The sequence below is a fragment of the Thunnus albacares genome, chromosome 20 (assembly GCF_914725855.1).
Source record: "Thunnus albacares chromosome 20, fThuAlb1.1, whole genome shotgun sequence".
Classification (NCBI taxonomy): Eukaryota; Metazoa; Chordata; class Actinopteri; order Scombriformes; family Scombridae; genus Thunnus; species Thunnus albacares.
This window is the reverse complement of record NC_058125.1, coordinates 4410014-4430927: the sequence shown is the minus strand read 5'-3', so window position 1 is coordinate 4430927 and position 20914 is coordinate 4410014. Positions and strand designations below refer to the sequence as shown.

Below are 20914 nucleotides of genomic sequence, written 5' to 3'. Positions count from 1 at the left end.
CTCTGGCATCATGTGTAGCATTCCAGTTACATGGGAAAATGGTAGATATGAGTTTTATAGCTGAAATAAAGCAAAGACAAGTTCTACAAGTTTTAAAAAGACAAATGTTGCTTAAAGCTTGATGATGAACCCCAAATTTAATGTCTCCTTTAGTGTTATAATAGTGCATAAGCACATGCTGGATTTGTTTGTTTTCTTGCAGATGACAGTGCAGTGACTCACTGATTGCAAAGCACTGATTTTTTTCTATGTGAAAAACGAACCTAAAGATACATGAACAACATTAATATAGTGAAATAAACACAGCTAGCTGAATGGAGAGGTCAAGAACAGTAAAAAAAGACAAAATGGCTCAACTAATGGTCCACTTGTAAGCTTTTTCCAAGACTTTCAGGCGCATCTCACAATCTTCATTAGTGCACAGAGTTACCTACATATGGAATACTGGTCACATTATAACAGGTGGTCGTATATGGCCAGCTAATATATATAGTTGAAGTAAAGTCGTTACACACAATCAATGAAAGAAGGTAATGCCTGCACACTTACTCCAAGCCACAGCATGTAGTCAAACCAAGACATTTCGATCCTACTCAGATCTTTGTCAGACCAGAATGTTATCTAATTAATGTTAACTAATTAAATCATCATAGCAGCCAGATACATCAAATTACAGATGAAAACAGGTACATAAACACAAATATTAAAATATAGTCAAATATTAGTGTGCCATGAGCAAAGCAATTAGAATAATAAGTAAATGAACCTTGACTCCAGATTTGTCAAACAACTGACAAGGTCAAGAATGAACTATACCTGATAATCTGAAATGCTCTCACAACTAACAATGAAGAGTGCGACTATGAAGTGTAAATGACGTATAGTGTACATGCTAGCTGTATGACTCAAACACCACAGAACATGAACCAAGAGTGACAAAGTGCAATATAGTGTATCATGACATGGGAACATGATGAACACAGATAAAGATGTGTATGCTGATTTTCACATGTGAAAGACATATGATAGCACTGCAGTGAGCACACAAACGCATCTAAATTTGTGTTATTTATATACAGTCTATTACTGAGCAGAAGGCAAAAGCCGTGATTTGCTGTATTTCCGACAGCCCTTGAAAGCAGCAGCGGCACAGACGTGGCCGTGGTGCGGCTGCTGCGTTCAGGTGGCGCAGTGTCCCGTCCGGAGGCAGAGAGGGCGAAGTTTCACTCGGTTTCAGTCTCTGCACTGCAGCCTGAGCGCTGCTGCCGGAATCCAACACAACAATGGCGACTCCCAGTCCTGACAGCAACTCCAGCAGCTCCAGCAGCTCCAGCAGCAGCAGCACCGCAGGATCCACGTCGCACCAGTTTCACCAGCAGACACAGAGCAGCAGCATGCAAGGTAGGCGCCCACGGCCTTTATCTGCTACTTTTCTCTTTTATCTCGAGACAGTGGAGTTAGTAAGGAAAGGTAGCTTGTAGCTTCCCAGAAGCAGAAACATTATAGTCAAGAGAGACAGAATAATCCAACGTCTTCCGGTCAGACTTTCAAAATAAAATCCATTGTAGTATAATGAAATGTTTTGATGAGAGACATAATCTAGTTCAGTGGTTCCCAACCTGGGGGTCAGGACCCCCATAAAAGGGTCACTGGATTGATCTAAGGGGTCGTGAAAGGATAGGGCAACAGAAAAAAACATAATTTCAACACCTTTTGTTAAAAATCGTTTCTCTATTCTTTTGTATGAATTACTGCATTTTATCTCTTCAAGCCTCTGTAAGTTATTGAAATAAAACAAAATAAGACATCTGTAATTTAACTGGTAGATACCACAGTGTGTGACGAGGGGCCTCAGATAGAAATGTCTTTATTTTAAGGGGTCACAAGCCAAAAAAGTTGGGAACCACTGATCTAGTTTGTGCAATTCATGATGTTTTTCTGGTTATTTAAAGGTAAACTGCAGACTTGTTAGGGCTCTTTTAAATTTTATGGTGAGTTGAGCTGGAAATTTGAAACTGATGCACTAGTCTTTCACATCAAGGACCCCTAAACTGACACAAATCAGACTACGGACCCCATCTGATCAGATTTTTCCTTTTAGATGTTTTATTACAGCAAGTGTATGAAACCAATGACCAACATAGTCATATATTCTGTCGTTGTGTTACTTATGGATGGAATTATAGTGAAAGTAAACGATTCCCCTCGGAGCTCCCTCAAGGACTCCTGGGGGTCCACTGCTGTAGAAAATGTAGTGGGCTCTTCTTATGGAAACTTTATCAAGACAGTGAATGGGCACCACCAGTGATATAAGTAAGGTCATGCACAACCTACAACTATTATTTAATATTGCACTACTATACGCTTGTGTCAATTAAGAATACAATAGTTTTGTGTCACTTGAAGGCAGCATTTTGTCACCTGTATGCTTTTCTACTGAAGGCAGAGTTGAGCAGTTTCCGCTGCCGCCGCAGTTTTTTCTGTGGAGCTTGAGGCAGCTGCATGAAACTACACGGCTACCAGGTTAGCAGTGATGCTGTAGCTGCTGTGTAGCTGCTGACCCGCTGGGCCTGTTGTGGCATAGTGGAGTGTTGTCTTTCCTCTGTCTCATTAGACAAAAACTCCAAAAGTGTTACATCGTAAAGATGCATTCACTGAAGGTCAATTCACCGATATTAAAAGCACTAGTTTAACAGTTAGGCTGCTAGAGTAGCGAGCAGCACGCCAGGCCTCAGCCTGCCACTGTTAACATTTACCCCTGTCAGTGGCAAAGAAACGGTATAAATATTACACTTAATGTTAGCTCTGCTGTAGTAATGACTGTTACATTCACTGTGTCAACGTTCACTGTCTAGTGCTTTGATTATTAGCTCCAGTCGTCTGTCAGTGTTGTTGGTTCTGTCGAGATTTGTGCCCGTTTCATAATGTGAGAGTAAAAATAAACAGCTCAGTCTTTACTACTGGACTGATACAATATGTATGTCATTTGTTCACTTGATGCACTGCAGGTCTGTATTTCTAGCTACATGGGATGTTTTTGTGAAGCGTCTAGCCTCCCGAGTTCAATCTCTGAATCCATTATCGGACAGGAAGCCAAGCCTCGTCGCGGCCAAAAGCCCTAGTAGCTAAATCATGTTTTTGACAAACGTCATTTCTGTCACAACAGTTATCGATAAGATGCTGTGATTTACAGTAATGTCCGCTGATACGAATCATGGAAAATGTCAAAGAGCAAGGAACCGTCCAGAGCTAGCTGAGGCGGATGAGTCGTGCTATTTACCGTTAACAGTAATTTGGGATCAGATTCCGTTTGTAATGTTAGTGGTTAACCATAGACCGTATATATCTTTATATACAGCCTATGTATATATCTTTTATATACAGTCCATGTATATGTCTTTATATATAGTTTATGTGGTAAACCGGTTGACACACTGTAGGTTGTGTGTTTCTGTTGAAAATTTACTGGAAAACAGACGAAGAGCACGTCAGGCAGGGTCGTGTCCGATAATGGATGTGTTTATGGTAGCTGCTGGGTAACGGATGACATTTCCATTGATTGATTTTTTTTAGTACCCATAACCTAATAAACAGCAGCAGCACAGTCGTGTATCCAGTGGTCAACAGATCTGAGTTGCATTTTCTTACTCTGTGGCAGATGTATAGTATCAAATTTTTTATCTAAACCTTACAGAAACCAACACCTGCTGGAGATGTCAAAATGAAACAGGTATTCACACTTATTTTACTAGGTATTATTCTGCTGTTGGAGGTTATTTGTTTACATTTTGTTTGTTTAGGCTATATCCAGGCAAAGAAATCAATGAAATGTTCCCTATTCACCCTCTTCTGATCTTTTTTTTGTTTCAAAGTTTGATTTCTATTTATATTCATTCTGCACTTATATCCACTACTGTATCTGCATGTTGTTAAGTAAGTTTACATATCAAAAGGACCTATGTAGGTCCACAGTAGACAGACCCCATTTGATGAGACCGCATCAAGCAACCCCTCTGGGAGTGTTTTGGTTGTTAAATAAGAAACAGCACTGAAGTGCTAATTGTAGGGAGCCAAGACAATCAAACAGTCATTTTAATGTATTCTGTTATTTGGCTGGAATTGATAAAACATGTTGAAACTGAACTATTCTGCATTCTGCTCAGGATACAATGAAAACCACATGTAAAGTTGAATTGCAGTGTAAAACCCACTTTTGTGACCTCAGTACTCTGCAGTTGTTACTTGGTGATTCTGTCACATAGCATTACCTATGGAAATCTTAGGAGGAAAAAAACAAATTTCTGTGACTTTACAGATGCCTACAGATGATTTTTTTTTTCAATTTATTAAGGGAAAGCAATATGTGACATAATCAATGACTAAAGAGTTCAGTATGCTCCACAAGCAACACAACAGGCTGCGCCTTGTACAGTTGCAGGGGCGTTTTTTAAAATTCATTTTCACTCTGACCCACTACATCCCTTGTTGCCCCGTCAGTAAACTAGATTATTGTTTGTTTTCGTTGCTAACGCCAAATGGAGAAATTTTCCAAGCCTTGCTGAACAGATAACCATGACAACAACCCATCTGAGAAGTAGTGTGTGGAAGCATTTAAAAGTGGATAAAGCTAAGGCTGTTTGCTGACTTTGTATGCAACTGTCTACAGTAACGTTAGCTTGTTACTCAAGTGAGGCAGCGGAGGAACCGCAAATGTCAATTCTACAGTTCAGGGATTAGTTTGGGATTAGGCTACAAGTCTTTGGATGAATTTGTATGAATTAAATGTTAGTTTGTATGTTTTATGTGAAAGCATTCATGGTGTTGCACTTGGCCACACTCACAGAAAAAATGATGGAAGTAGTTGTGTGAAGAATGAAAAAATGTGAGAGAGAAGTTCAAGCCTTGGCTTCTTTCATATCTTGACACATTTGTGCAGTTGCTGTGTAAAGTGGGCGTGATTGTGTTGATTGTCTGTTTCAGAAAGTTACAAAAATTATCTGATGCAGCTGTCTCTAATTATGCCATCGGAAAGGGGGTGTCACAATCCTACAATTCAACAAGCATCTTATTTGAAGAGTACTGAGGCTTTAATGTACATAGTGCTGAGGTCACAAATGAAGCTTGGCAACACACTGCCAGATCCACCAAAACATGGTGCCTCTTTTACCAGTTAAATCGGTTTCAGTTTCCCACCTTGTATTCCACCTACAGACACATGCTGGGATGGCACATGCTAATAATGACCCACTCACACTTATACAAACCCTAAGAAAATGTATGTGTTTTCTTTACTTCAGGGTTTCAGATAAGCCTGTCTGGAGTGTCCCAAAGTAAGCAATAGACTCGCACACAAAGCACACCGACCTCTACTCTTTGTGGGTACACCTCAGTAGTCTAAAGTGGTTTCCTTCCCTCGCTCTCTTTCATTGAGATCCTGTTCACTGATTGGCTGACAGCTGGGCGTACTGCTGCCCAGTGACTGGTCCGTGTTGATGTTGAGCTCCAGATTATCGATGTGTTCATCATGCTCATATTTAATTGGGTAAAAGGGGTGAAAGGAAGCCACTGTATACTATTGAAACAGCCTGTGTGGTGCTCTGGTAGTTGGGGAGTCTGTCCACTGTTCACTGCTATCAACTGTTACAAATTCAGTTATGGCCAAGAAAGATTCATTTGCACCGGGGCTTAAAGGTTGAGGGATCTGTTTGCACTCGAGCTGGTTGAACAGGGCATGACAAAGAGGACTCAACACTTAAACGCAGCACTTTTCATAATAACTAAACCAAATTACCAATTATAGTCTGGTTATACACACTCACAGGTGTCAGAATGCACCTGAATCAACTTAACTGTCACGTAATATGAGTGTAATTCCACTTCAATCAGTTATCTTGACTTTGAATGAAGTGCTATCTAAGTGTTGGGTCACTTTGGTATCTCAAGGGAACTGTTCAGGTTTGAATTGCACATTTTTTAAAAGTTCTCAATGGAAATGTTTTGGACAGGGATTCCCAATATCAGTATCCTGCAGTAGGCTCTTTTTGGCATCCAACAATTTGACTAACTTGCACAAATACGTAATTTGGAAGAAATTGTAAACTATATGGCTAAAAGAGCTGGAGCAGTAGTGTCTGATCATTGGGAACCCTTGTACCCTTGTGTGGGCACTTTGTTTGTGTTCAAAATGCATTTTGTGCTTCCTCTGATCATGATAAGAGCTTGAGATAACCCAAAGGTCAGTCTGTTTGTGATAGTGGCACTTAATAGACTTGATTTCTCCCAACATGGGAAGATTAAAATCACGTTGATGCCACAGCAGTTTACACCTCAACATTCTCTAGAGACCTGTTTGCCAGTTTTAACTGCATAAAGCACAATGACGTGCTGTCATTTTAAATCTTTAATTTTACTTATTGCACACATGAAGGCTTACCCCAAGTGTGTAGAGACAGAAGTTACTGAGGTAAGAAGAACATTTTTATCACACTGTGTCGGCTGCATATCCTCACACAGTACCCCCTGTTTGCACCAGCTGGTAGAGCCCACAGTGTGGTGTGCATGTTGTGGGAATTTGGATCTGTTTCTCTCTTTGTCCCGCCAGGTAAACGTAAAGCTCTGAAGCTGAATTTCGCCAACCCTCCAGTGAAACCGGCCTCAAGGCTCCCGCTCAATCCAACGCCCCCCTCTTTCCAGAACCCTCACATGTGAGTAGAGACAGGTGTTGATAGGTTTTAATCACAGCCCTGTTGTTGTCATCTGGGCTCGTGTTTCCTGTATTTTGGCTTTGGAACATGGAAGTTTTCTCAAATTGCTGACACCAATGCTGATTCTTGTTTTACAGTTATAAAATTATTGTTTGCTTCAGCAACTTCATGTCAGACACAGAAATGACTTGACTCCTTGAATGAACGAAATGTAATCTCTATCCTACAGAGCCAGGCAGGTGTCAAAGGAGATAAAATAGTAACACCATTTTTGACATTTTTAGCCAAGCTATGATTGGTAATGTCAGTCAGTTGTCGGTCCACCAATTTGGTCCAGACTGAAGTATGTCTACAACTCCCCAGAGGATGAATCTTGATGTGTCTGGTGATTGCCTGACCTCTCTTCTAGCACCACCAGCAGGTCAACATTTTCACTTGTTCAGTGAAATATCTACTTCATCTGCTGGATGGATCGGGGCAGAATTTGGTACAGACACTCATGGTTGATAACTCATGATAGATCTTACTGACTTTGGTGATCCTATGACTTTTCCTGTACAACCACCATGAGGTTCACATCAGTGGTTTTAGTGAAATGTCTCAACAACTGTTGGATGGATTGCCATGAGATTTGGTTAACCCATTCACATTTTACACATGTTAATGGATGTTGAAGATAATACAAGTTTGTTCATTAGGCAAAATCCAAAGTATATTCACAACCCTAAATATTCTAACCCTAAACTGTATAAACCAGTTCATTTAAATTCTAATGTCCATGTTCTTACAGCTGTCATTGATTGTTTTGCTCTGCATTAACATGTGTACAGCTAACTGATTGTAGTCAAAGCTGGTCAGTATCACTGAAACAACATCCAATTTAGCATCACAGCTGCTTAAAAAGAGTGTTGATAAAATGTGATGAATGTCATAACCTAAGGATATTAACATGAAGGAATGAAACCATTATTTTGTTTGTAGTATTTTGTATCTACTAGCCTGCTGCTAACACTCAGGATGCTCCTTTCCAGCTGACTTGAGTAGCCACAAAAACCTCTAACTAAAGTTTCTACTGTTGCAGCTAGTTGACATTAATTCAAGAGTACAATTTAGTCTACTTTTTCTGTTTTATTTTATTTCAACCACCAGTCTTGCACCCGTGATAAAAAAAAACAGCCCATATAGTCATACAGTTCTAGGTAATGCAGCCTTTACAAAGCTAACCAGTCACTCTGTAAGATGTAGGTCTGGGCTTTAAAATTGAAATCAAATCAGCAGCAGCTGTATCCACTGCAAGACTCAAACATGATAATGTCCTCAAGCCCTTTGTAATTTGGGGCAATGGAGGCTGGAATGATTCTCATTGGCTGCCATCATTGTCCATTTTGCTTTCTTTGTCCTGCCACTTCATGGAACCTTTAAATGTATCACATTCAGAGAAGCTCAGGGATTACTGATAAAATATTTACCATATCTACATTAATCTATAATGAATGTTCATCTCATGGCTCCACACTGTCTCTCTCTCTCTTTCATCCTCCTCCTTCCCCTTCCTCTTCCTCCTGCTCTGTGCTCGATGATAACCAATACTGTCCTGTCTCATGATCCTCCAGAGAGCGTCTGCGGACACACAGTATCGAGTCGTCGGGGAAGCTTAAGATCTCTCCGGAGCAGCATTGTGACTTCACTGCAGAGGATCTGAGAGACCTCGGGGAGATTGGTCGCGGGGCGTATGGCTCCGTTAACAAGATGGTCCACAAGCCCACGGGCCAGATCATGGCGGTCAAGGTGACCTGTTACACCGACACACACTGCATGCTTGTGTTTCATTCAACCATGCATAGTTGACTAAATTTGTGTTCATGGGAAGTAGCTGCAAGGCAGGTAGCAGGTAGCAGGTGGCAGTGTCGGCTCTGGATAAATTGACACAATCTGTTATGTGTAAAACTTTTATAGAATCAAACAGTGCTTATTTGAGTTTCTAAGCAAAATAAACAATACCGCAGCAGAAAATGCTGAAAATTCCTCTAAATTATTCCTATGAAATCACTGAGGAGTTGCTCACTGTCACTTTTTTTCATCTTTTCATGCCCAGTGTTGAGTTCTGTAGTTTCAGGAAGTGAAAAGTGAAAGTAGGTGAGGTCTAGGAAGGTTCTCAGCTTTCCAGGACTTCAATAAGAACTAATGGGCTTGTGGCTGAGAGCCACAGACAGTTAAGGAAGTCAGACAGTATTGACAGATGAACTGACACATGGTTTTGGTCTTTTTAGATAAATAACTCTGGAAAAAGAACGACCTTAACTCTTAGCAAAGAACTCAAAATTCTGATGAAAAGCTAATGTAGCCTGTTAGTGCTGCAAGTCTTTAATCAACATTAGAACCTCATGTCATTGAAGTGTATGCATAGACCTTCATGAAAGTCATAATCATTTGCAATCCTCTTTTGCCCATATCACACAAAAATGCATGGTCTAATGACTCTGCTTTAACAAATCCCCAGAGATGCTTTAATGGAGTTGAGTGCAGGGTCTGGAAAAGTTATCTCTTGTTTGTCTTTCAGAGGATTCGCTCCACTGTGGATGAGAAGGAGCAGAAGCAGCTGCTGATGGATCTTGACGTGGTGATGAGGAGTAGCGACTGTCCCTACATTGTTCAGTTCTACGGCGCTCTCTTCAGAGAGGTCTGACAAACCCGCACCGACCTCAAACGCACCATACCATTCTCAAGTCTCATCTATAGTCATGTTTACAATGTGGCAACATTATAGAATTTAATATGTCATCGATAATGGTTTGACTCAGCAGATGTTATTGTAAAATGAATTTGTGACGGAAACTAACTGTCGTCTTTGTGTTTCAGGGTGACTGTTGGATTTGTATGGAGCTCATGTCTACCTCATTAGACAAATTCTACAAATATGTATATTGTGCATTAGATGATGTCATTCCAGAGGAAATATTAGGCAAAATAACATTAGCAGTGAGTAGACAATTCACTTTTTCTTGACACATGTTAATTTCATACCATGCATATCATCAAAACCTGACTAGAAATGATGTATTTTGTTTTTACTTCAACAGACCGTTAAAGCACTGAACCACTTAAAAGAAAACTTGAAAATAATTCACAGAGGTAAGCTCACCACATTTACTGGATGCTCAGATCCAGTGTTGGCCTTAATGGAATTTTGAGCATCTGCCATGCACATTTAATTTTCTTTTTTTTCCATGAATATTTTAAAACATATTCTTCTTAATTCAAAGGTAGCACTGTCTCTCAGTACTTCATTGACTTTGAATAGGTAGTACTCCTGTCTAAAAGATCTGCTAACTCTAAAAGAATTTAATATATGTGTGGTTCTGGGTTTGAATTTGATTTTTTTTCTTCAGAAGCTTACTGACAAAATTTCAATTTTGACATCCTAACAAAGGTATTAAATGTCAAAACATTCATATTGGTATTTACCTTCAAACCCTAGTTTCATTTGTGTTACTTTGAATAAAATTGTCCTTTTCTGTCATTTTAGACATCAAACCTTCCAACATTCTAATGGACCGAAGGGGAAATATCAAGCTGTGTGATTTCGGCATCAGCGGTCAGCTGGTGGACTCCATAGCCAAGACCAGAGATGCAGGCTGCAGGCCTTACATGGCAGTAAGTAACGAGTAAAAATAACTGTGAGTTTGCAGCCACATTGGGTCAAGGATGAAGGAATTTTACAATCAGTTAGAATTGGTGACAAATTAAAATTAAATTGTTTCATGTTGTTAACAAAAAATGGCGACACAATATTTGCAACCTTTTTTTTCATGAAAAAGACAAGACGATGAGACGAAACAGACCAGGGAACAGAAACTGTGACTAAATGTTGTGCAACAATGATGTAAATGTGTTCTAAAATAGAGACTGGAAACAACATTTTGATATATTTTTGTTGATAAGTAAAGGAGATGATATCACAGTCATACTGTTTTTAGAGCTGCATCACTTAGGCAATCGACTGAAAATGAATTGGAAACTATTTTGATAATAGAATAATTGTTTTAGTAATTTTTTAAGCAAAGATTCTGAAGATTAGCTGGTGTCAGCTTCTTTAATTTTTACAAGTTTTTGTCTTTGTCTAGTAAACTGATTTTTTTTTTTTTTAAACTTGTTTTCTTTGACTACCAAGAGACTGAAATATCCAGTTTTCATCAATCAAAAATTGACTTAAAATAAGAAAGGATGACTTTGGTTAAATAAAACTGAAACTCATATGGGCTTTTGATCTTACAACCAAGATGAAATCTAAAGATAGTAGAGACAGTCAACACGATGGGTCATGTGTTCCACCATGTATCTTCAGAACAGCTTCAGTGCTCCGTGGTGTAGATTCTCCAAATGTGTAGAACTCTGTTGGAGGGATGAACAAAAGATATTCCCTCATTTGGTGTTTTGATAACAATAGTGGCAAATACTGTCTAACACATGGCTCCGAGATCTCCCAGGTGTTAGATTAAGTTCTGTCAACAAGTTGGATCTTGATTCCTGATTCATTTGTGCTCAGTTGTAGACCCTGACCTCTAACCTCCCTATGGAAGGAGAAAACCAAAAAAACTGCCCTGTGGGGGTCAGTGAAGTATCTCAGTATCACAGAGTCTGTTCTTGTTTGTTTTCAGCCTGAAAGGATAGACCCCAGTGCTTCCAGACAAGGCTACGATGTCCGGTCTGATGTGTGGAGCTTGGGAATCACCCTGGTAAGACAAATAATGTCATCAGCTTCACAATGAAACCATACCTTTTGTTATGTCTTACTGAGTTGGAATCATTAAAGCTACAACAATCCAGTCTGTCAGTCCATCACAGGTCCCCTGGTTTGTGTTTGCTTTCAGTATGAGCTGGCCACAGGAAGGTTTCCTTACCCCAAGTGGAACAGTGTTTTTGATCAGCTGACACAAGTGGTGAAAGGAGAGCCTCCTCAGCTCAGCAACTCGGAGGAGAGGCAGTTCTCCCCCAAGTTCATCAACTTTGTTAACCTATGGTAAGCGCCATTACATAAAACATTGCATTATATATTCACACATACAATCACTAGAGGTAGTTTCAGAGGATCCTAGGTGTTCAATAAAGGGGTTCGAGGCCACTGAGACCCTCAGTATTTAACATACTGCTTCTATTCATGCTAATCTAAAGCCTAGCTTAATCTGCCACTGAATACGTCTTTCTCTGCTGATGAAGTCTAATCATTTCTTCTTTTTTCTGTCCAGCCTTACGAAGGATGAATCAAAAAGGCCAAAGTACAAAGAGCTTCTGGTAAGTTCTTACACTACACTACCCTCTTACACTGTATTAAAATTCTCCTTTCTTCAGTCCCTTGGACATGACAACAGATAAAAGTTAAATATCAATGCAATGAAGTGTCATTAATACCACGTGTTTTAAAACTGAAAGCACTTTAGTTTTTAAACGCACCTTTCAAATCAGACACACACACTTGTCTGTAAAGAGCCTCTTAATATTGGTGTGCATGGTGCATTAACTTTCTCGCCAAGAGTTAGATCAGAAGATTGATACCACTCTCATGCCTGTACACTAAATCTGAAGCTACAACCAGCAGGTGATTAGCTTAGCTTACTTCTATTTTTGTTGAGATTAAACAAACGTGTTAATTGGTGAGCTTTAGATGTGTTGTTAGGCAGATTTTGTTTCCTTTGGATAGAGCCAGGCAAGCTAGTTTTTCTGTTTCCAGTCTTTATGCTAAGCTAACCAGCTGTTGACCCCAGTTTCATATTGATCAGACAGATATGAGAGTGGTATCCATCTTGACCTCTCTGCAAGAGAGCTAATGAGCTTATTTCCCAAAATATTTCTGTCAGCAAAATGAAGAAATAGTGTCATCAACAGTTCATGCAGTTGTTCAATATTCAGAATATCAATAATTAAAATATGAGTATGAATAATAGAACCATATATTTCCATCAGGAATTGGTAGAGACAAGAGTAGAGCTGAAAGGAGAGTGAATGTTGGATGTAAATTCATCAGGTGGCCAGACGCCTCCAAAAAATGCTAATTTTGTTCTGTCTGCTGTATGTGTAAATAGGCAACTATTTGCCATATCAAACTTATAAGGTGGAATTATATCAGTGTTGTGTTTACAGATTGCTGTGGTGAAAAAGAGTCTATAGATGCAGCTTTAAATTTCAGCAAGGATAAATATATTTTCTGGAAAATGTTAGCTTTTCCAGGTTTTGTTATTGTTAAAATGTATTTTTTTAGTTGAATACATGCAATACTGTTGATCTTATTTTTCTGGGAACCAGTTTAACATATATATATATGTGGATTTTCTGTCTCAGAACAACAACTCTGACCACTTGATTGAATTTTGTCATTTGGGGTCTTTTTGTGAGTCAGCTTACTGCAACCTCCTCATGTCACACAAACCATCCTGAAGCTCTGTATCTCTCCTCCAGAAACACCCCTTCATTCTGATGTATGAAGAGCGTTTCGTGGATGTCGCCAGTTACGTGTGCCGCATCCTGGATCAGATCCCCGCCTCTCCCATCTCTCCTATGTATGTGGACTGAGGGAGTTTGCCTGGGGAGGGAGGGGTCACCTGACATGCGGTGGGTGGGACACTAAGCTTTGTGATGCGACGCTTGACATCTTAGCCCTCAGAGTTACGTAGGATCACCTGTTTATTCACATGTTCCAAAGAACAAAGGAACCAAGTCCAAATTGCCCAGTGCAATGAGATGAATATTGTTAAGCAAACCCTTCCACCTCCCATCACCTCATTTAAAGTCAGTGAAACCTAAAATATTATCATCCATCTTCAGCCAGAAAAACTTGAAGACATAACATTGTCTTAGTAAAATGCAATGCATCCTTTTATGTGAGGAAAAATGAATAGAGTATACGTATATATATACTTGAACTCGTTGTACACAATACAGATTTTACCAAATAAAATGTTGAACAGTGACGCTCATGACTTATGAACAAAAGTAGACACTTATTGGATTGTACATTGTGGACTGTGTGTATGCATTTGTGTGTTCACGTCTGAATTGTTGACATGTACAGATGTATGCCGATAGACCTACTGTCTAAACACACACACACACACTCTCTCTAATCACGCAGTTTGTTGCGGGCACCTTCACTCATGGTAAATGAATGAGTATGCAAAATGTGTATGTATCTGGAAAGCTCATGGATTCGGTAGCGTGGCTTTACTTCTTTTTTTGTTGTTGTTTTCAATATGCAATCTGTGAGAGTTTGTCTTGACACATGATACAGGACAAAATACATTTCTCACATCCAGTGCTAGCCCCAGTTTGCACTTCTCTTGTAATTTCATTACATGACCCACAAAGCTAATTGTCTGACTTTCTGGAAGATAAATTGGAACAATACAAAAAATTTTAAGAGTTGGGCAAATTGAGTCCCAAGTTGCAACCTTGTTTTCCAATCCAAAAAAGGCTGGAAATAAAGGGTTAGCTTTACTTAGCTTTATGTCATATCACCTGTTGAATCTTAATCTGAAGGAAAGAAAGATATGAATGACTAAAACTTACATATCTGAAATCATCTTTTGTTGGCTAAGAAAGCAGAAATGCACAGTTTTGAGTGGCAGTCTAATTAATGTTCACCACCTCTAGTTACAACCTGAAAATGAGTAGCGTAAAATATGAACTGTGAACTAACGCGTCGCCTGCTTAATTTTACAACTTATTTCATAAAGTTAATATGATACACATAGCGCTTCAACTGGGAGATTGTGTCATTTTAGCCGTTACTGAATCAACATTAATTAGCTACAACTGATATCGTCCGCTTTCTGTGCTGTTTGTCACCTGTTAAAGTGTCAGTTAGCACCAACAAAGAAAATGACGCCTGCAACCTAATTGTTTTCTATATTGTTAATAAAAATAAAATAAAAGATTCAATGAGAGATTTGTTAGCATACGAGTTTAGCAAATGCAGGTATTTTGCTAAATGGGTAGCTAATAAATAGCTATCAGAATTCAACTGCTATGGAAATAACACCACCTTTCTTGTTTTTTACGACACAAAAACATAAATGTGTTTTATATGAAAATATAAAATGACATTAACATAGATAAATATACCTGATAAAACTTTTCAAATTTAGGTTCACGTCATGCAGACTAGGCAAGGAGATATGTCACTTCATGCTAACGTTAGCATCTTTGTTTAGACATGGAGTCACAACTTGGTAAGCGGGTTATAAGTCTTTTTAATTATGCAGTGGACAGAATATTTATAATTCAGATGGAAAGAAGAATCTTTGAAAATTCCGGAAATACTTTCAAAACCATAAGAAGTTTTGAAAAACCTTCAAAGTTTATCACAGATTATCACAGATTTATATTTTAGAAAAAAGATAATTCCATGGCTCAAATATAATGAAATGATAGTACATGAGAGGCACAAACTCGGGCTTATCCAATGCTACCTTGCCTGATGTAAAGTTACTTCAGGACATTATGTCCACTGATGTAAATGTGTATGTATATAGTACATCTAATCTGCTGTTCCTGGCAGGTTCTGCTTGACAGTTAAGGCTCATTCCTAAACACGGAGATATTCAAATCAAGCGGTGAAGAGATTTGAGTGCTAGGTGCAGAGTAAAAATGTGGTTGGATGTTTCAGTTTGAGAATGAGCCTTAATGCTCCCCAGCAGCCTGTCATAGCACTGTACAGTTAAACTGCTCATCCACACTGATCACAGATCCACCATGCTGCAATACAAAGGCAAACAGCAGTAACTACATTTTAAAATTCCTGGCATGGGTTCCCTGTCGAGAGAAAAATGACACCTTTATAAATGCTGCTAAATAACATACTGTCCACCTATGTACCAACCACACAACTGTCAGGAGAGGAGGAAGATCACTCCTCACATAGTTACTGCTCTTTGACCCTTAAGGTTACCATAGACTCAGCATGTTCCTCCGTGACTCGGCATGTCTCTCTGGCTTGCACTGATGATAGAATGTTTCCCCTGCTAAACCATGTATTACACTCGGGATGTATCCCCATAGTCGAGAACACGTCCCTTGGCCTGACCTCCTCCACCGGCGCTGATACATTAGAGTTTACCACACGGGGGCAGGCAAGGGGGAGGCTGCAATTTGAGACTATTGAGATCAACCCACTCTCGTTCCCTCTCAGAAAGCCACGTCTACCAGTCACCCGCACAATGGAAATTAGTGGACAAACATCACACAACTTAGAGTTAGCTACATAACCAAACTGTATGGATGGTGGTCCTTCTTGTGTTAGGACATTGTAATGACCTTTAATGTAATACATGACTTTAAAGGATAAGGCTAGCAATCGTCACCTTTTTTTTTTTTTTTTTTTTTTTTTTTAAGTCAAAAAATTCATTGAAAAGACCAAAACCAACAGTTTTCGTCTTTACATTTTGTAGTTTTTAGCAAACGTTATTAAATAGTACACTTGGTAGGGGCTATTTTCAGTGGCAAAAGTGAATTGACAATAAGAAAATTATAGAATATAGCCAGTCTTATCCTTTAATCTTGCAAATGCCAATAATCTAAAGTAATCCAATGTAATATAGCCTATACAAGAATAAGCCAAGAATATATAGTAACGTAAGTCAACTATTGACTTTGTCACATAATACAAGATCAGTTGGTGATATTTTATGGGACTGTCGGGAGTATTTACTGTTATTGTTACTCTTGTAGCTTGATGTGGAAAAAAATCAATTGATTTGATCAAACTAGTCACAGTTCAGGTTTTTATTGTATTTTGGCATTTTCTCCCACTATAGGCGTTATTACATTTAGTTTCATTACATTAAAGGTATTGTCGTACTTAAAGGGGTACTCCAGTGATTCTGTATTGTCTTCAATAAGGTTGAGGGACTAGCAAGCAAAATATTTTTAAAAGAATGATCAAAATTGATGCAGCAGAGGCTGAGATATCCTATTCTTAAAAAAACAACAATTCTTAAACAACAAACCCTGATGACATCATCAGGGTAATTTCTTATATAGCTGTTTTCACAGGCTGAGTAGTACCCCTCATGACAAGTAAACTGAACTTCGGTGGAGCTCCCCTTTATGTTTTCCTTAAAGTTCAATGACTCTACAGATGTCAGCCGTGTTGAAAAAATGGCCACCATCTTTGGGGTGTATTGGGGGCTTAGGGGTCACTCAATAAAAACAGACTTGTTGAATACTTGTGGCTTATTTGGGAGGGTAAAACATTACAACCGAGTTGGTAGAAATGCATTGTAGACCAGACATGATTCTCTGTCTAGCTTATTAGGAGAATTCTGTCAGCTCTGATCTTTCCGTTTCTATCTGTAATGAGAAAGCCCACAATCTCATTTGACATGACAGAAGGAGTCGTTTCACTGCAAACAGTCTCCAGATCTGTTATTCTCTCATGGGATATGTTTCCAGGAAGCTAACTTACCACTGGTGAATCTGAATCTCCAGGGTACATGTTGTATAAATTGCAATTTACTAGAATGTTCATAATAGATTATAAGATAATATTAAGGGCAATGAATATTATATTGTATCTTTATCAAGGGTTACAAATAAAGTTCCCATGGAAAAGACTGAGAACCTGTATTGTGTGCTTCTTGTGAATCAGACATGAATAAAATGGTAACTGCAGAAATGATTTTGCTGTGATAAGTTTATTGCTCTTCTTTCTGTAGTATACAGGGATGCAGGCAAATACTGTTTTTTTTTTTTACAATAGTAAAGCAAGTTGGTGGCCAAGCAACATGGAAGCTTCTGTCACATGTGATTTTTTTTTTCTTGGGGAAAATTACTGAAAAAAGGACCCAAACAGATAAAAAAGGCCAGTAGATATTCTTACAACTCAAGACAGAAAGTAAAGAACATCAGCTTTGTCATATATTCAAAACAATGGGCATTACTACATGTAGCAATAGAACCCATTTATCAAGTGCAACACTTCATAGCTAACAGGAAAAAGCTGTATTTGGTCAAAACAGAACACATAGTGAGACCCATGTGTAGAGAGAACATAATTGTAAATGCAAGAAATCAATTGGCCAATGCACTTAAAGCAATAGTTTGACACTATTCGCTTTCTTTCTGAGAGTAGATACCACCCTCATGTCTGTAGAGTAAATATGAAACTGAATCCAGGAGACAGCTAGCTTATTTTAACTCAGCATAAAGACTGGAAATAATGTGAAGCAGCTGACGCATTACATCTCATTTGTTTAATCTATACAAAACCAAAGTGTAGAAATGTATGTTGCGGTGATAGCGAGGGTTATTTCTTGGCTGGTGCCTCTAGCATGTGCAAAAACAGAAGAGTAAAAACAGCAAGTTCTAGTTTTACAAGGGGTTATTTGCTGGATTAAACAAACAAAATATAACGTGTTAGTGAGCCCAAGGAGAGTCACAGACAAGCTAGATAAAATTAACTTAACTTGAGGAAAGACTCAACATACTGCCAAGGATAGGGAATGATGGAGGGAGCTCATTGTGGCTTAATGTCTCATAGTTTATGAAGATGAAGAAGTGAGTAAGAGGTGCTGATGGTGGGTGGATTTTGTTACCGTCCAACAGAGCCAGGCTAGCCTCTTCCCCCTGTTTCCAGTCTTTATGCCAAACTAAATTAACCGACTGCTGGATGTAGCCTTATATTTACCAGACAGATAAGAGAGCAGTATCAATCTTCTCATTTATCTCTCAACAAGAAAGTAAATAAGTGTATTTCCCAAAATGTCAAAGTATTTTTGAACATGCTAAAAACAATCACTGTCACTTTCAAAACTGAAACCTTCTTTTTAGGGTAACTACTGTGTGTATAGGCTGGCTTTGGTACAAGTTTGTGCTGAGTTAAAAGGCAGTATTCACAGTAAAGATTTGAATATATTACATTTTCCTATTCACAAGTGCTTATAATGGACATTTCTGCTTCTTATTATTCTTTAAGGAAAAGAAGTAGATTTAAGAAAGCATGGCTTTTAAAAGTGGTTCCTTCAGTTTGCATCACATTTTTTTTTTAAAGAGAATTCATTTACTAAGAAATGTCCGTGGTCAAAATGGTAGCACTGGAGTTTTCCGGTAAATCAAAAAGCGCCCCAATCGATTAGAAAGGAATGTCAGTATAAATACAGGATAAAGTACAAATATAAAAACACTAAATAAATAACTGTGATTGGCCTGGAAATAGAAAGGGTGAAATTTGTACGGACAAAAAAAGTACTTGGTGAGAAAAAAAAATAGAGATGAGGTTGTATGTATTTTTCTTTAACATTTGTCTATCTTTGCATTAATGCAAAAATCTCTTAATTGTGTAAAAGCAAAAAAGAAAAACTGACATTTCTTAGAGCTTTCTATATTAATATCTATCAGGGATGATAGGGTATGTCCTTTAGGGAATGGTAAATCAATAACACTAAAAAGGGGGAACTAGTATAAGAAAAATTTGTAATAAAAGCTGTTAAGGCACCATTTTTCTGCCAATAAAACTAATAAGACCAAAGATTTTTCAAAGACATGAATGTCTCTCCGTAATGTCATTCTGTGGATAAATACGCCAAATAGTGAAAAGAAACTTGTATAAAAAAGGCCCTTCAAAGGAATGACAACCATTTCTACAAACATACTCTAAGCTCAAGCAAACTGTGACAAATGTGTATTAAGCTAAAGGTGCACAGTGAGATTTTTTTTTCATATTTACATCAAATGATAAACTGATTACATAATACACTTGATTTGTGGTTTGTGTCTTCTCCCACACCACTGACAAAATATGCAGACGTCAACTTGTCTCTGTCAGTACAGTTATGATATTTACAAAATGGCCGTACTAAGCAATCCAATTCACCTTGTAATTCATTTTTTCCAGTAATACACACATAGACTCAGAAAGTATACAATGATTGTCAAAATGTGTCTTCAAGTCTAGGTGGCGTAACACTGATATTGCATAAAGTGTTGGTACAAAGCACTGTAATCATGTCATTCCATCATCTAGAAAATCCTTCATATCTCCACTGTCATACACATTTGGCTATTGTGTGCATCATTGTCCAAAAAAGGACAAAAAGCACCTGGTCTTTTGATTCTGGGTATGACAAGATCATGAGAACCTCATTTCAGTGAAGTGGAGACAATGTCAAAATAAAAATTTGTAGTAAAATGTCTGACTTAGCCGTCAATCTTTGGATGTAAGCTAACAGTCTATGCTTAATGTCATATCCCACTGGATTCAAACAAGGAGCAGATTCTGGCACTTGGAGCAAAGCTGTTGTGAGAAGAATTCAATAGTTCTTTGGTAAAGTCATAGCTGGTATCAGTGGTCCGTACAGCTACTTGCAAGCTGGTGTCTTGTGTTTGACTGCTGATGGCTTGCTTGTTGCTAGCCAGCACTTGGGTAGCAGTGTCGCTTTCACCAGTGCTCCAAGTGAAGGTCCATGGCAGAGTTCAAGTTAATGTCTGTGACATCCAGGAACTCTGTGTTGAAAATGCTGGGCCCGCTGGGGGGAGCAACACTGAAGGCCGTGGCTGAGCTGGGCGGCGTCAGGTCTAGCCACTCCATCGTCTCCCACGGCGTCTCGCTGAAGGTCATGCTGACCATCCCCTGCACCTCGGGCACAGCGGACACCTTGCTGATTGGCGACAGAGGGGTGTCCATCAGATCTCTGTTGGTCAGAAGTTTTTCCTGTTGGGGATGGTGAGGGTGGCGGTGGTGGTTGTGGGGGCTGCCGTACCCTTCGCTGTCTCTGTTCCCCTCGTCTTCCTGGCCCCCGTCCTCGGTGGCCATTTTAAGAAGGGTTACCTCTCCTCCCCGCCCAATGGGACTGCCCAGCAGAGTCTCCAGGTGGCTGTCAGCGATGTGATTGGCCGAGTGGTCGTAAGGGAGCTGGGTGGGGGACAGGTGTTCGTAGTGTCGGTGGAACCTCGGGATGAGGAGGCTGGGACACCCTGGGGACACAGTAATGTGAGGCACAACTTTGGTTAGAGAGGACCTCTCCCCCTCTTCTCTGGCGTTAGCTGGCATCTCTTGAAGAGAAAGAGGAGAGGAGGGCGGGTCACAAAAGGTGGTGGGATCTGATACCAATGTGTGAAGTAAGACTATGATTGACAGGTCAAATTGTACACCAATGCACTTGGAGATTTATGAGTAGATTTTAAACCAATTTGCATGTTCTGTGCCAGCTACAGTTTTATTC

General features: G+C 39.2%; 2 protein-coding genes across 21 annotated transcripts in view; one reads left to right on the top strand and one right to left on the bottom strand.

Annotated features, from left to right (window-relative positions):
- The first annotated feature begins 75 nt into the window (after positions 1–75).
- On the top strand, positions 76–16102 carry map2k4b (mitogen-activated protein kinase kinase 4b). 4 transcript variants are annotated; one of them, XM_044338807.1, is made up of 13 exons: positions 76–1401; positions 3695–3730; positions 5298–5330; positions 6602–6704; positions 8318–8492; positions 9265–9384; positions 9564–9683; positions 9785–9836; positions 10231–10358; positions 11363–11440; positions 11576–11724; positions 11951–11996; positions 13158–16102. In XM_044338807.1, the coding sequence occupies exons 1-13, from the start codon at positions 1284–1286 to the stop codon at positions 13269–13271; spliced, it is 1272 nt and encodes a 423-aa protein (XP_044194742.1). In that variant the 5' UTR covers positions 76–1283; the 3' UTR covers positions 13272–16102. The 4 variants fall into 4 exon arrangements, with proteins under 4 accessions (XP_044194742.1, XP_044194744.1, XP_044194743.1 ...); XM_044338809.1 differs by lacking the exon at positions 3695–3730; XM_044338808.1 differs by lacking the exon at positions 5298–5330.
- A 1268-nt stretch (positions 16103–17370) lies between these two features.
- Positions 17371–20914, bottom strand: part of myocd (myocardin) — a 164207-nt gene continuing 160663 nt past the window's right edge. For 14 of the 17 annotated variants that reach the window (XM_044338789.1, XM_044338799.1, XM_044338800.1 and 11 more), the window contains one exon: positions 17371–20744. In XM_044338789.1, the coding sequence (XP_044194724.1) occupies positions 20131–20744 (614 nt within the window). In that variant the 3' untranslated portion in view covers positions 17371–20130. The remainder of the gene's footprint in view (positions 20745–20914) is intronic. The other 3 variants (XM_044338797.1, XM_044338801.1, XM_044338803.1) reach the window with 1 other exon arrangement.